We start from the raw sequence: 15,179 nt of genomic DNA on the forward strand, positions 1-15,179 counted from the left end.
CATGCAGATTAACACCTTTTGATATAGATAGTCACCTGCAATATGGACACCCTCTTTCAATTTTGTATCAAAAATCATCATAGAGCCGCGCCGACTTAAAATACGTGAGCTTGCCTAATACAAAAGTTTACTTTATTGAAATTATTTCATTCTTTTTAGAGCGTTTGAAGTCGGTTGTATTTTTTACAAACGAGAAAATTTGTTTTTCGTTAAAAACCTAAAATGAAATTTTAATATTTTTAACATTAGTCTTATGGACTGCAAGTAGCTCTGGCAGTTTTACTAAAATGAATTGTAACATATGCTTGTAAACAAATCATTTACAGTACAGTAGCAAATTACAAAATACTGTACAAAGGAAAAGGACATTCCTATGAATGCTATTGAGCATTGATTATATAATCCTTTTGGAGTGTATGATGTACTAACCAAAGGGATAATTACGACTGTTCAATAACGTAGTCAATTACCGGATAACAATATACACTAATATTGAACTAAAAGTCTAGAGGAAAGGCCAAGGACATTTTGTACTTTTCGACGATGCGTTGCCGTAATTGATGCATTGTTTCACGATCTCGTAATTAGTTGCGTTGTTCCACAATCCTGTAATTAGTTGTGATGTTCCGCAATCCCAGTGACTAACGCAATAACGGTCAACATATTTATGTACTATGAGTTTTTATATTGAAGTTTATTGTAGAAATTATCAATATCGATTGCTCCTCCACATGAAAAAGTCATTAGGAAAATTAAGAATGAATGAATGTCTACCGAAAACGAATTGACTTTACAACTTAATTAATCGTAGCAAAACTGAAAATTTGTAGGCTTATAGGTTTTGTTTTTTAACCTCTTGAACAAATCAAACACCTCATGTAATGTTCGGTCCCCCTGGTACTTCTATTTGATATATTCAAGGTCTTTGAGCTAACAGAGTCAAAATTCATCAAACACTCCTACCAATGTTCATTTGATAGTAGCGCCATCTTAATGTTGACTTGACTTTCGCACATTTGACGTATCAATGACACAGTTCATTGAAAAGATCAACTGTGCGGAAGTCGAGTCATCTTGTAATAGATGGCATTCTAAATTAAGGCTGAAACATTCGTGAATAGAAGTTTCTTTCCTATTGTGATACAGTTTTATTTGTAATTGTAAATTATATGGAAACTTGAATACTACTCCATTTACAGCATGACATAATAAACCATGTTTTTAAATATTGTTACACAACAAAAACTTTTTCTGTTTCAGGTGTCCATTTTGGTAAATTGATGCGGAAAATGTGAAACTCTCTTTAGGATAGTGGTTATTGATACATATTAGTGTAAAAAGTAATTTTAGTTTTAGTCACTATCATAGCTAGAATTCTATAAGGAAAAATCAAATTTAGATCATGTTGAAAGATTATTACACTAGTTTTTAATTTGTTTAGTTTCAGTTATTAAAGTACACCTTGGTGAGTTTAAGTTGACTTCGGGTCCTCTTAAAGGATTTGTAGAGAGAATATTTTTGATCATCAGTAAGTGAGACTGTTTGTTAAGTTAGTTGTACAGCTGACTCATATTGTCTGAGGGTTATCTTTTGATTATTTTTTTTCCGCTTTTATTGTTATAATAATTATAGTATAGTTTTTTTAGATACATTTGTTAGTTTTGTTGTTAGTTGTTACTTTTATTGTGGATTTACATTATTCCATAATTTGCTAGAGTCTTAATTTATCTTAAGCCACAAATGTGAAGGATTTAATTTAAAAGAAACATATTATGTCAGCTATGTATTTTTTTACATGCAAAAACTGTTTATTCCTAAAAGTAATGCCATATTAGTTTCCAAGTGTTGTTATTTGCATTTTAATTAGTTTAGCTAAGTTTGCTTTGAAAATAATTTGCATTAGTAACATAAAAAAATATTAAATTTGTTCTAATTTAGACAGTGAGTGAGGAAACTTTATTTAATGTTAATGTGTTTATAGAGGGTGGGGCAATGAGAACCATACAATTTATTTTAGCTACCAGCTGATAAATATTGCAACAATGAGTGAACAGCTGTGCTCATAAACAAAATTGAACGATACCATTTTAGTAAACATGGCGTTTTGGAATCCTGAACACCGTGTTTTTGATGTGGAAACTTTTTTTAAGAATAATTATTTTTTTATAAAAACACAGAATGTTTAGGAACTATTTCAATATTGATCGAAACAGGGCTGCTCCGAGTCGGTTAACGATAGAGACCTGGGTATCACTATTTAGAAGAATGGCATAATCCCAAAAAAATATTGGTGTAAGCTATAACACTGTTAGCACATCAGCCAATGTGGAGAGAGTACGAGCCGCAGTCACTCAAAGTCCAAAGTGGTCCATCAGTAAGTAATCCTTGATACTTCAAATTTCTAGGAGATCACTTGGAAGGATCTTGCATCAATATATCCATTTCCACCTCTACAAGATGCAAGATGCCTGCTCGAACTCAGGCAGATAATCACCAAAGGGGTTCAAGCGATTTCTCAAAAAAATGCTTGAAAGCGTATTCGACAGGTTTTTACTCAAAGAATGTCAACATTTTCAAGGATGGCATTTGAAGGAAGTTGTTTTGAATATATGAAATAATGGTTTGTCCAGAACAAAATGGTATAAGACTACCTTTTTTGATGTTTTTTTGTATATCTGTAATATAAAAATTATAGGTTTTGTGTTGTTTATAAATTGTATAGTTCTCATTGCCCCACCCTGTATAATGTCTTAATCTAGTTTTATTACAAAGTAATCGTTTTGACCATCATTGTTCCATCAACAAAATGAATATGTTTATGTTTAAGATTATTTGTAAATATATTATTAATGTATGTAAAATATAAATTATATTGTTATTTCTCATTATGCCCTAATAATTATTTTTAACCCCTTCCAGTGTACACTTAAGACAGATTTTTTTATTATTAATCAGTCCCCAAGAAGTTAGATTAATGTAATTAAGAAACCATTAAATAAGCCATTAACAGTTGTATTATGGTGAAAAAAACTTCTAGGAAAAGTAGTCAAAGGGCTTTTTATTTACCAGAGTTGAAAAAGACACCGTGCTGCTTAAAATTACCACCCAGGGTTAATTGAGTCATAAAGTAAGCCCTCTTTCTACAAATATAATATTTTAGAATTTATCATGAAACACTTCACCAAAAACATTTCAAAGGAAGCTTCTTAATCTACATTTCCAAATAATTCCTACCAAACTTGAGTCACTTTATCCTTACCTTCTGCAAAATGTTTCAATTTTCACAAAAAAACATGCCATTTTTCAGTAATATATGACAGAACTTTTTTTAGAAGCTAATGCAAACCTGTGACAGCGAAGTGTTTTAGTCCAGTCAATCTGTTCCTAAAATAGGCCGATAGACAAAAAAAAATACTAACAGGCTGGATTTTTTCCCATCGACTACTACCATGTAGACAAGTCTCCAGCCAAAAGTCCCCACCCCTAGCCCTCTTGCTTTTTTCACTAGAGCCCGCCAAAGTTTTTAAGGGTGGATAAATGCAGTACTTTATAAAATCGCTTATATTTCAGTAACTATTTCAGATAGACCTTACATCTTGTTGTTTTTAGATCCCTAAAATTACGGTCTAAGAACATGATATGTAGGTTTTGTGATTAGTCGACTAGTTTAATAGTTATTTCTATCTTTAATAATAAAAATGCATAATTTTTCTATTTCGTTTAGAATATTTGCGCATATTATTTTAAAACAAGGCTCCAGTAATTATCATTAATAAAGAGGTTTCAAGTAAATATTTTCTCCTGTTTATAAGATTTAAAATGATATATGACTTGTCATATTTCGCTCGTATTGTGCCCTGTGACTTAACATTTGAAGTATAGTGTGCACTGGCTGCCGCGACCGCGCGCCGAGGCTCGCACCGACGCGACGACGACGATACTGCTCGGGACTAGGCACGCCTGCGTTCACTTTACATATAAATATTTATTGCTCTAGGCCAACTTATTTTTAAATACTACCTCTTTCATCATATTATTTGTATTATTTACAATTTAACAATCCTGGAACAAGACCAAGGATACAAGAAACATTCCAAGAAATAAGTAAACAATAAGGAACAAAAATAAATGATTATTTACCTAGTTTTAACATTTGATATTGGAGAGCAAAACAACTTGTATAGAAAGCATGTAATATTCATTTTTAATGAATATAGATCTAAGGTATGCACCAAGGTCAGCTCTAGTGAAGAGCTCTCTCGATCTTGTGACAGAAGTTTTTGAAGATGAGAGTTTTGGAAAATGAAAGCACTGTGCACTTATAGTTGCCAATTCCTACTGGCTTGCTTATGCTGTATCTTCCAGGTCCACTTCTATTATTGCACTGTTCGAACATTGTCCCGCACATACTCCACACAGTTCTGTACAATTTAAAGAAGCCTTGAAGCAGCTGCAGTTGTTTCTACAAGATTTCTTGCAATTGCAAGAAATGAGGGTAAAAACGTCCTCAGGTGCTGGAGGTTGGTTGGAGTGGATTGGAAAGAGCGTCCCATTTTGAAACCTCCAACCCCATTCAGTTCCCAATATTTCCTTATTCCCCAGTCATTTTTGAACCTGATAGTACGACCTGTAAAATTTTCTATTTTTAATTAATAAGGTGGTTAAAGCTCTAAAAAATACTTCACATAGAACACTCTCAGTTAAGGTTGTGCATATCTTTCAATGAGTTTGATCATAATAATAAAAAATATATATTTAATACTAAAGACTATTCATACCAGATCCGGAACTAAATTAATTCAATTTGTAAAAACATTTGATCGATTTGAAGTAAATTAATGGACAAAAATGGGGTCAGGGAATTTATGAACTCAAATTTTGAAACTGTTGATGATTGATAGTCAATAATTAATTCGGCTTTTGCATGTTGAGTAAAGACATATTTTGAACATTTCATTTTATAAATTGTTTACATTAAATTTAGAGGGTATTACAACAGTAGGGGGTTATATTAAAGGATTGATTGTTGTTTAGAGACATGTTCTAAAATGGGGGGAGTTCACGTTTATACCGCAATTCGGAACAAGCTATGTAGCGATTTCAGTGAGCAGATATTTTATATCTAAAAAATACATATAAAATTCCTAAAATCTCGATTTTTGCTGATTTATTTGCAACAACACTAAAAGTAACATTACAATTTCGCTCACTGAAACCCTAAAATCGTTATAACGTTGTAAAAATATTTCCATCAATGCGTGGCAATAATGTTGTAAAATCTCTGGATATAGTTTTGCTGTTTCAAAAGAGCCATCGATCAACAGTTTTAGATCAGCAGTTGAGGGTGTACCGAATTGGTGCTTTGGGAGAAGCAAGAATTCACGTGGGACTGGAGTCCCCTTTTAAGAATGTTCACGAGTTAACGTTTAAGGTTAACATAAATTTTTATGGAAAATATCAAAACCAAAATATTAAAAAAATACTAAAAAGTTTTACGAACCTGTAAATATGTTGTTCTGCTGCTTCTGATGTTGGAGGAAGATATGCCTTGTTAAATTTAGACTTGAGAGACCTTTTTGCCACTGCCTTTAAATATCCTATGAATCTACTTTCATTGAGACTTGAATGCTTAAAGAAACCATAGATTTTAAGAATAATGAATTCTCCCGCATCTTTGAGACTTGTTTTATCTATTTTACTGTCATAAAATAGCAATACATTCTTCCGTAAATCTTCAGATTTTTCCATAAAATTATAAACCTTCATTTTGTCTTTCCCAAAGAGTGACGATGTAGTGTCGCAGCCAGATATAGCGTGTATTAGAAGCAACACTTCTTTTATCGGTCCTATTTCATTTCTAATTTGATTAATATTATAATTCTTCGCGGAATCACCATTTCTTTTGTGAAAGTAAAGCTGGAGGTTTTCTGATGTCGGCCGTCCAACAAGCAAAACAAAAACATCAGCATCCTGGCTCACAACAACTACTGAATTGTGACAGTGTGACTTAGAAATAGCAACTGCTGTTTCCACGATTGCAAGATCCGCATCTTCCTCAGCGACAAATGTTGGTATGTTTTTTTCATTAAGCTTTTGAACAAATCAAATCAAATCAAATCAAATCAAATCAAATCAATTTTATTTCCACAATATATAAAAAATTTACACTTTTTCAAAAAAAATAAAATACAAATAGTCTTGAAGCATTATAGAGTAAAATTGATTACGTAAATTAATTCTAGTAAAATTAAATTTATAATAGTAAAAACTTAAATACTAGTTGAATGTTTGCTCCGGCTTGAATAATAACTAATGTAATAGATAAAGGAAATGAGTCTACATGGACCTCAGTGGTCTGTGCGTAGACTCGAGTTGTTCAAAATTATATATATTTTTGAGCTAATTTGAAATAGAAGAAAAAGTTTAAGATTAAATAAAAATTTACTATGTGCTATGGGAACGTGTAAAGATAAAGATAAGTTTAAAGATTATATAAAAAATTGGAGTAAATATTAATTTAAATTTTTATTAACAGAATTGTTTAAGGAGAAGCCAATAAATAAAATGGAAAAAAATTTGGTTGGTTGCAAGAGTTTGCAGAGGCCCTGTCCGTTCAGTGCTGTCAGACAGTGGCAGGTCTCCTGTTATCAGTAGTGATAAGAGCCTCGGCCTCTTCATCGCTGATATCCAATAACCATCTATTAACTAGATTTTTGAATACACCTAATGTAGGTGAATGAAATAACTGAGTTGCTTTATACATAGTGGATTAATTCCGGAACAAAATATGTGCTATGTAGAAACAATTTGTTTTTGAAAAGGATTTATGCTGCTGAATAGTAGAAATTCCAATTCTATTTGCATATCTTGTATTATGAGTGTGGGTTATGGAAGTAAAAATTGAATTGAAGTTTTTAAATATAAAAATTAGAAGATCTTTGATAAACAATTTTGCAATGGGGTAAATCTGAGGGGTATCTTTTACACTTTTTGAAACCAGCTTTTAGGATAGACTTTTGAACCAGAATCAGACCTGTGAGATGTGAACTGTACGCCCCTCCCCAAGCTAATATTCCATAAGACAAAACCGACTGTACATATGCAAAATATGTTGATTTAATTTCTTTAAAACTGAGAACATCACTTAACTGTCTAAATGCAAATATAAGTTTTCTAGTTTTATTTTGCAAGAAATTAATATGCTCTATCCATTTCATATGTGAGTCAAAAATTATTCCTAAATATTTATATGAGTTAACTCTCTCTAAGGTATCGCACGAACAACTGTTATTGAATTGGTTGAGACAACTGTGCAAGATCAAATTGGTTAGGTTATAGTCAGCTGTTGACGTGAGAGAAATAGGCATGAATTTTGTTTTGGAAACATTAAGAGATAGTACATTTTGGTCGAGCCATTTTTTTACTAATTTGAGATCTGTTTGAGCTTTACTTTTCACACCTTCCCATGTCTTATCCTTAACATAAATCAATGTGTCATCTGCAAAAAGAAACATTTTTCCAAAAATTGGTAATTTAGAAATATTATTTATATATATTAGACAAGAACAAGGAGTCTTATCAAGTTTTTCTTGTTTTTAGGGTTAGCCAAAAACTAATTTTGGTTTACACAACATGTCATTTCTTCAGTGAAGTTAATCTGTTGGTTGGAATAATGGCTGGTCGAAAGTTACGATGCAGGGCTGTTTTGATGAACTACTCTGTTCAGCAGCAAAATGTAATGCCGAATAAATCGCCGTGGGGTTTCCTGGATCAACATCAATGAACGGTAAGGATAGTATGTAGGAAGTTTCGAAGTCCACTCTGCCGTTGTAACAGCTATGCATGAAGCCAGACCACCCTGGAAATGGGATGTGATCAAGGGCGTAAGAACCCAACCACATGAAATTTTGTGAAGATACAATCTCTTGTTTGGGCATATCCTCAGACAAATTTGATATTATAATATTTTTAAGCCACTTTTTTTCCTGTGACAATACAACAGAACCGGCACATTAAACGAGCCTTCTAAATTGAACGATGTGTTGCGTGGCACTATTACATCACTAAAAACTGCAGTTTTTGGTGTTATACACTTAATCCCTCCGAGGGCATGAAAATGTCCTTTCCGTCTAGGGTTCTTACATTAATTTCTATGTTGTCAAAAACGAACTGGAAAAAAGGATCATCTTTTGTCAAAGGTTGGCCTGCCTTTAATAATGATTGTAAATACATCTCGGTTTCATGGTAAGAGTTAGAAACTCCGAGTGAATGACAAATGTCTATTAGGTTTTTAGAGTCATATTGCCGGGACAGGTACAATCCAAGAGCAGAAAGTATTGGCGATTCGAAAGACCGAGGTCTGCAAAGTTTTACTATCATATTGTTTATCATAAGTCTCTTTCTTTGGAGTTCCACGTTATCGTCCGATTTCATTTTTTTTCTTTTTGTTAGTTCATTAGTAAATAACTTTAATAATTCTGGTATCAAGTCCTCGCCTCCTGTACTTATGTCTTTAGCACTATGATATGATGATACATCATACACCTTATTCTGAATCTCTTGCCTTATTATGGTCGCCGCCGTTGTTACTATTCTTTTCAATTCTTCTGTGGTGTTTTTCTTTCTTTGTGAGTACCAAGATTCAGTTAAAATCTTATCGGCCCTGTCTCTTAAACAAATAATTGAAGATTGTTTCTTTACATTTGTTACGATAACTCGGTTTCCAAAATGTTTTTCTAACATAATTTTGAAATGTTGAGTTCCGTAGCTCTGCCCTGAGAACTCTTTCATCATTTCTTCCAAGTCTGAAACTAGATGTTGACAGTCATCACTGTCCTCGATATATTCGCAAACTTTTAAGAAAGCTTCTTTTAAATCTTCGTTTTCTGGTCTGCCTTTTTTGTGGTCAACGATGGTTTGGTAAATCTGGCAAAGCAATCTGATTGGTACCGACTCTCGCATTCTACTAAGTCGGCAACCCCTATTACTCTCGATTTTACAGTCTCGCCCCAATCATCGGTTCTATTTTCAGCATATTTCAGTATCGTACTTTGTACACTTTTGTTTTGCACCAAACGAATATATTTTCTATATAGCTCTGGAGTTTTTTGTCAATAACAATTTCTTTGCTACAAAACAAGCATTTATTTTTATAGTCAAAATTAAGTAAATTTGAATTAAACGATGATGAAGGCTGCACTGTGCTAATAAGAGGTAGTTTCTTTACATGCAGACATAGAAATAAATGATCTGATTGAGGAACTGCGAGGATAGGTCTTCCTACATTCTTTGTGTAAATTAATTTGTTGACAATTCTCAAATTGTTTGTGTAAGTCATCTTTCCTTGTTAGGCTGGACTTAATTAGGCTTAACAATCCTTTGGATCTTACATTCACAGTTTCACCTGCTGCCAACTGTCCTTTGCAGATCACGCATCGAGCCGAGTCTTCCTCCGTTTCGTCACATTCCGCTTCCATAATTATACACTAAATATTCACGTCAAAACTCAAGTCATAACTAAATAACATTATTAGGAAATAACAAGCACGTATCTGTTTATTTAAACTTATATTCACTTCGAAAAAAACACCATCTTTATATCACACTCACGCAAGTTGATCACCATCGGGAAACGGTTACAGGGATGCCAACCTTTAAAATATACTATACGGAAACGGTTGCAAGGGTGCCAACCCAAATTGGTTACAGGAACACCAACTGTGAAAATCGAAATAAAAAGTTCTAAGTGAAATGGAAAAATAAATAAGTGATCGTAGAAAACATGATTTGCCATTGTTCTATCGTTTACTAAAACAGTAACTGTATTATTTATTTTACTAATAGGGCACACAAAAGGGGAAAACATAAGGATTAATAAAACATAAGGCTTGTTAATATTATTATCACAGTTGTGTACACTGTTTATGTTTATTTACATAAGTTAAATTTGTGTTCACATTTTAAATTTATATTATTTTTGTCTTATAATATAATAAGTTATTATTTACCACACATATACTAAGCAGTATTTACTCGGCTCGATGCTTTATATGCAATTACTAATTAATTTAGTTATATTAGTTTCTTTTTAATTTTCCTAATTAATTCAGTTATATTAGTTTCTTTTTAATTTTCCTAATTAATTAATATGAGAAATAATAATATGTTTGTTTTAAGTGATATAAAGATCGTTTGAAAAAATAAATCATCTATTATGTGAACGGAGTAGTCCCGAGCCCTTGTCGGTATCGCGTCGCGGCGCGGCGGCGGCGCAAGCGGGCGGGATGGGGCGCGCGTTCATGGCAGTCGGCGGTGCTTACTATACTTCAAATGGGTAATTAAAGGGCATAGTAAGTGCTAGTAATGCCAAGTTATATATCATTTTAAAGCTTATTAAATGAAGAATATGTTGAAATAAAAACTCTTTACTAATGATTATTATTGGAGCTATATCTCTTAAATATTCGGAATAAAATGAAAACATTTTGTTTTTTCTAGTATTAAAGATGGAAATAACTATTAAACTAGTAAATTAATCACAAAACCTACATAACGTGTTCTTAGACCGTAATTTTAGGGATCTAAAAACAACAAGATGTAAGGTCTATCTGAAATAGTTACTGAAATATAAGCGATTTTATAAAGTACTGCATGTATCCACCCTTAAAAAGTTTGGAGGGCTCTAGGGAAAAAAGCAAGAGGGCTAGGGGTGGGGACTTTTGGCTGGAGACTTGTCTACATGGTAGTAGTCGATGGGAAAAAATCCAGCCTGTTAGTATTTTTTTTGTCTAAAAACCCCAGATTGACTGGACTATTTTTAAAGTGGGTGATCAAAAGGTTCCTGCTAATTGAAACATCCATCATATTTATTTTTCTATCCTGCCACAAAAAATATCCGTGTTTTGTACTTACACAGGTCCAAAGTATCTAATTGTACTCCCTAGAAATAAAAGTCAACTGTTGTAAGTTTCGATTATGTATCAAAATTATTAAAATAATGTATGATTGATTTGATTTGTTGTAGCTTATTGTTACATTATTGGCATTAGTTAGACATATCATGGTAAAATGTACCAGTTACTTTAAAGCAGTACTGGTCATTACAAAGTCTTCAAAAAGTAAGATATAGGCTACTCATTTTATGTACTGGTAGCTAATATAAATAGGAACATGAAATAAAACTTGGCACTAGTGGCAGTGTTAGAGCAAAGAGAAAAAGTACTACTTAATTAATTAATCTACAGTTAGAGTTAGGCTTATTAAACTGAATATTACAATGTATAGAGAGAAGACAGACAACAAATTGATATCCATAAAACAAAAACCATATGAATCAGTAATTAATACCAAAAATACAACTTTTAAACGTGATAATGATAGGTACATAAATTTGTAAATAAAATTACATAAATCTATCTATCTATCTATATATTAATAGGCAAGCATGTTTCTTTAAAACCTTTTTTCTCAGCTCGTGTTCATCGTAGGGAAAATCTACGCATACCGTTAGAAAACTATTTTCCTGTAGGTGTGCAGAATCCTTTTATAAATTTAAATAGGCTCAAAGATAAGCACAAAAAATGAGTTAAAAATTGAAAATATTAACATGGATCTTATGCGTTGCCATGCTGGTAACGAAATAACAACGAAATATAAACAGAAAACCAAAACAAATGGAAGAAACTTAAATCACATGTTTTATTTACAGTGTGGGGTGAAAATAAATAAGTGAATACATTACGTATTTTTGGTCGAGTTTCGACCACTGGACGACCTCTTGTATCTATAAAAGAAGAACTATGTATATATATATATATATATATATACGTTATGGACTCCGAAACCACATGACAGATTGTAATGAAACTTTCAGGCATTATTGAGCATCTTTCAAGGATGGTTTGTGTGAAGTTTGGTGAGGATTCGTCAAAAGGGCTCCGCCCCAGAGGGTTTTAAGTGGGCCAATGTCAGACTTTTTGATCTACAATGTTTACAAATACTGTAATAATTTAAAAGCAGATGTTTACTTTCACCATAGATAAAACAAACTCCTTGTGTTGGTTAGTCTATGCTTTCACCAACTGTTTTGTAGGTTTGAACATTGACTATACACCTCTACTGTAGAGGTATATTGTACCTCTCTGTAGAGGTGTATAGTCAATGGTTTGAATAATCACAACATTCTGTATTAGCATTAGTCATGATTTGAAATAGAGCCACAATGTTTCCACAAAGTGCAGCAAACTATTTTACTTTTGAATAAGTCCAAATATATAAAACCCCAATCGCAGCACACCTGTGCACTCAACAACGTTTAAATTTTCCAGTGTTAAATATGCAAACATAAAAACAAAAAACCTTTATCAAAGTATTATAAACAATAAAAGAGATGGCAATGCCTTAATATGTTTATCTTTTGTTCTATACCCACACAATCTAACATAAATTAAGTGAATAAAAATCGTGCGTGCTATCGGGCATTGAAATGCCTCCCAATTTGTCATTAACTTACCACATTACTGTCATTAAAAGAATGAACTCCAATAATACTTATCTTATACTAATACTAATTTTATTAATCGTAAAGAACAAATTACAATCCTTATATATAATATGTGAAGGCGATTTCTACAAAACACTACTCCTCCGTTAATAATGGACGGATTTTTACAAACGACGTGTCACAATAAAGTATTTTTTGTGTAGACGCCCCCTTTCACCAATTCATGTAATAAAAATCCTCGGGCTTTGCCCCAAAGGCCATGAAAGTTGGAGTTTCTCCCATAAGATTAACATGGGGGAATCTAAATATTTAATTGGAAACTTTGTTCCCACTAATTTGAGAGAACGGCTGGGCGTAGAAACTTGGTAGAGGTGTCCAAAGAAAGGTCTTGGTCTGTAGATGAGTTAACAAAAGAAAAACTAAGCAAAATCCCTTAGGACTCTGCCCCAGAAGCCTTTAAAGATCCCTCCACAGAGTTGTTTACATTTTGGCCATGTGAATAATACTTTTTAAATGAAACAGCTGTCCATTTTTAAATCTATTACTTATTTAATACGCAAGCACGATTTTTGTGACAATTACTCCTCCGAAACTACTGAACCGATTGACATGTTTTTGGTGTCATTGGAAAGAGCGTAACGTGAAGTTGTGCAGGAAACTTTCTTTTTAGGTAAATAATTAGAGAGTGAAGCCCTGGGGCCCTTTAAAGTTACGTATTTCTCCATAAGATTAACATGGTAAACAAACATTGTTTTGAAACTGCAGCTGTTGTCAGAAATATTGGTCTCCATGGGAGAATGCTTTCACATTTAAATGTAAACAACCAGAACTGTCAAATGCCTATTTCAAAATTTTAGACAGCTGATCCAAAAAAATTAAAACAACTATGTTTTATAGTAGGTTTATTTAATTTTAAACTTTATGATGGCTTATTTATTATAAATCTATTTCAATGATTATGAAACAGATTTTTCCCGTTGCGAAGGAAAAATTAATAGTGAGAAGAACATATGTTAACTGTAAACAGTCAATGTGTAAATTATCCATGTTGTATTAAAAATGTGTATAGTTTTGGATGTTGTTTTGTGTTTAATGATACAAGTTATTAGTTATTAAATTCTTATTTTAAGGATTTGGTATATGAGTAAGCCTATGATAAATAACCACCATTTCAGAGTTCTGCCAGTTTTTGCCTAACTCTGTCCTGTAGAATTTAAAGTAGCCTACACCTTATTGTCTACAAATTGGCTAAATAGCTTAGGTACGGTACTTTATAAAAGCTGACAGCCTTTTTACGTTGAATTAAATTGTAAGCTTACCTTTTCCCGTCCATGGACAGTTTGGTTGTTAAAAATTAACCCTTTAAACTGGAATAGGACTGTTATGAAAATTGTGAGTATTTCCATTAGTTAATAATGTTAAAATCATCGGAAATTATGACTGTTATTCGTTTTTAAACAAGTTATTGTTTATCGATAACTCCTGTACTTCTTTGCAATTGCTCGATTTCGAGCAACATGTACACTAGTTGTATTTTAAACAACACACATTTATTGGGAGTTACTGAATTCTACCAAATAAGTATTTGCAATGTTATTTTCTGATTTTAAAATTGATTTTCTTCTTTATCATGTCATGTTTTGCAATATAACGTTCCGCTATCTTGGATTCACCATATTGGACATAGATAATTTGTTTCAATGTAATGATAGTGTTGTGACACATTATCACAAACTACATTTTTGCACTGATTTCAATGCCAAAATCCGTGTTTCAATATCTTTTTTCATTTAGAAGATATACTCAAACAAAAACTTTCCCCTATACATTCCTTAAGGACGTTTTGTACTTTGATAATTTTTGAAAAATATTTTTCTTATATCTCCAGTTCTTATAAACGCTTGCAGTTTGTTTTAGGCTTAAAATATTCAGTAATGTAAGGGCTTTCATTTGAGCTCTTGAGCATTAAAATCAGACGAGTTAAAGACCAGCTACAAATCCTAACGCAATATTAAATTTAACTTTTAAGAAATTAGTTTTTATTAAAAGATTTATATCTCGGGTTGTTAAGGTGTCACCAAGTTATTTATGGTCTTTAATGACTCAGCAAATGTTTGGCTTATATTTTATTAATCACTAAATAAAATCTAACAAATCTGAAGTGAGTTGTGGACCTTCATTTAACATTAAATTATTTTTATTATAAATTTGTCTTTGTTTTAAGACATATATCCCCAATTATATATAACTACCAAGTAATCTTTAGCTAAAATAAAAGTCAATAATTTTGGAAAATCTTTAAGACTATAAGAGTTTTGGGAGTTATTTAGAATTAGTTATATACGTCTTTAACTAAAGACAAATTTCGAAATAAATACATTTTAATGTTAAATTAAGGTCCATGACTCATTTTAAATTGTCATATTTTGGTTTAATAAAATCAAAGCCAAACACCCACTGAGTAATTTGAGACCAGAAAGAACTTGGTGACGTATTAACAACCCGAGTTATAAATCTTTTAATAAAAATATATTTATAAAAAGTTAAATTAATATTGTTCTGAGGTTCGTAGCTGGTCTTTAACTAATTTTAATGCTCAAGGGTTCAAATGAAAGTCCTTACATTACGGAATATTTTAAGCCTAGAACGAACTGCAAGCGTTAATAAGAACTGGAGA

The 15,179-nt window shown here is 32.2% G+C and overlaps 1 protein-coding gene across 1 annotated transcript in view; it reads left to right on the forward strand.

Annotated features, from left to right (window-relative positions):
* LOC128988430 (serine/threonine-protein kinase mTOR-like) overlaps positions 1 to 2,885 on the forward strand; it is a 69,094-nt gene extending 66,209 nt beyond the window's left edge. Inside the window, exon 42 of the mRNA XM_054409701.1 lies at positions 1,261 to 2,885. Coding sequence (XP_054265676.1) covers positions 1,261 to 1,276 — 16 coding nt within the window. The 3' untranslated portion in view covers positions 1,277 to 2,885. The remainder of the gene's footprint in view (positions 1 to 1,260) is intronic.
* The last annotated feature ends 12,294 nt before the right edge of the window (positions 2,886 to 15,179 follow it).

This window comes from Macrosteles quadrilineatus, unplaced genomic scaffold, assembly GCF_028750875.1.
Source record: "Macrosteles quadrilineatus isolate MER2022 unplaced genomic scaffold, UCM_ALF_1.0 Scaffold_3__2_contigs__length_128488019, whole genome shotgun sequence".
NCBI classification, from domain to species: domain Eukaryota; kingdom Metazoa; phylum Arthropoda; class Insecta; order Hemiptera; family Cicadellidae; genus Macrosteles; species Macrosteles quadrilineatus.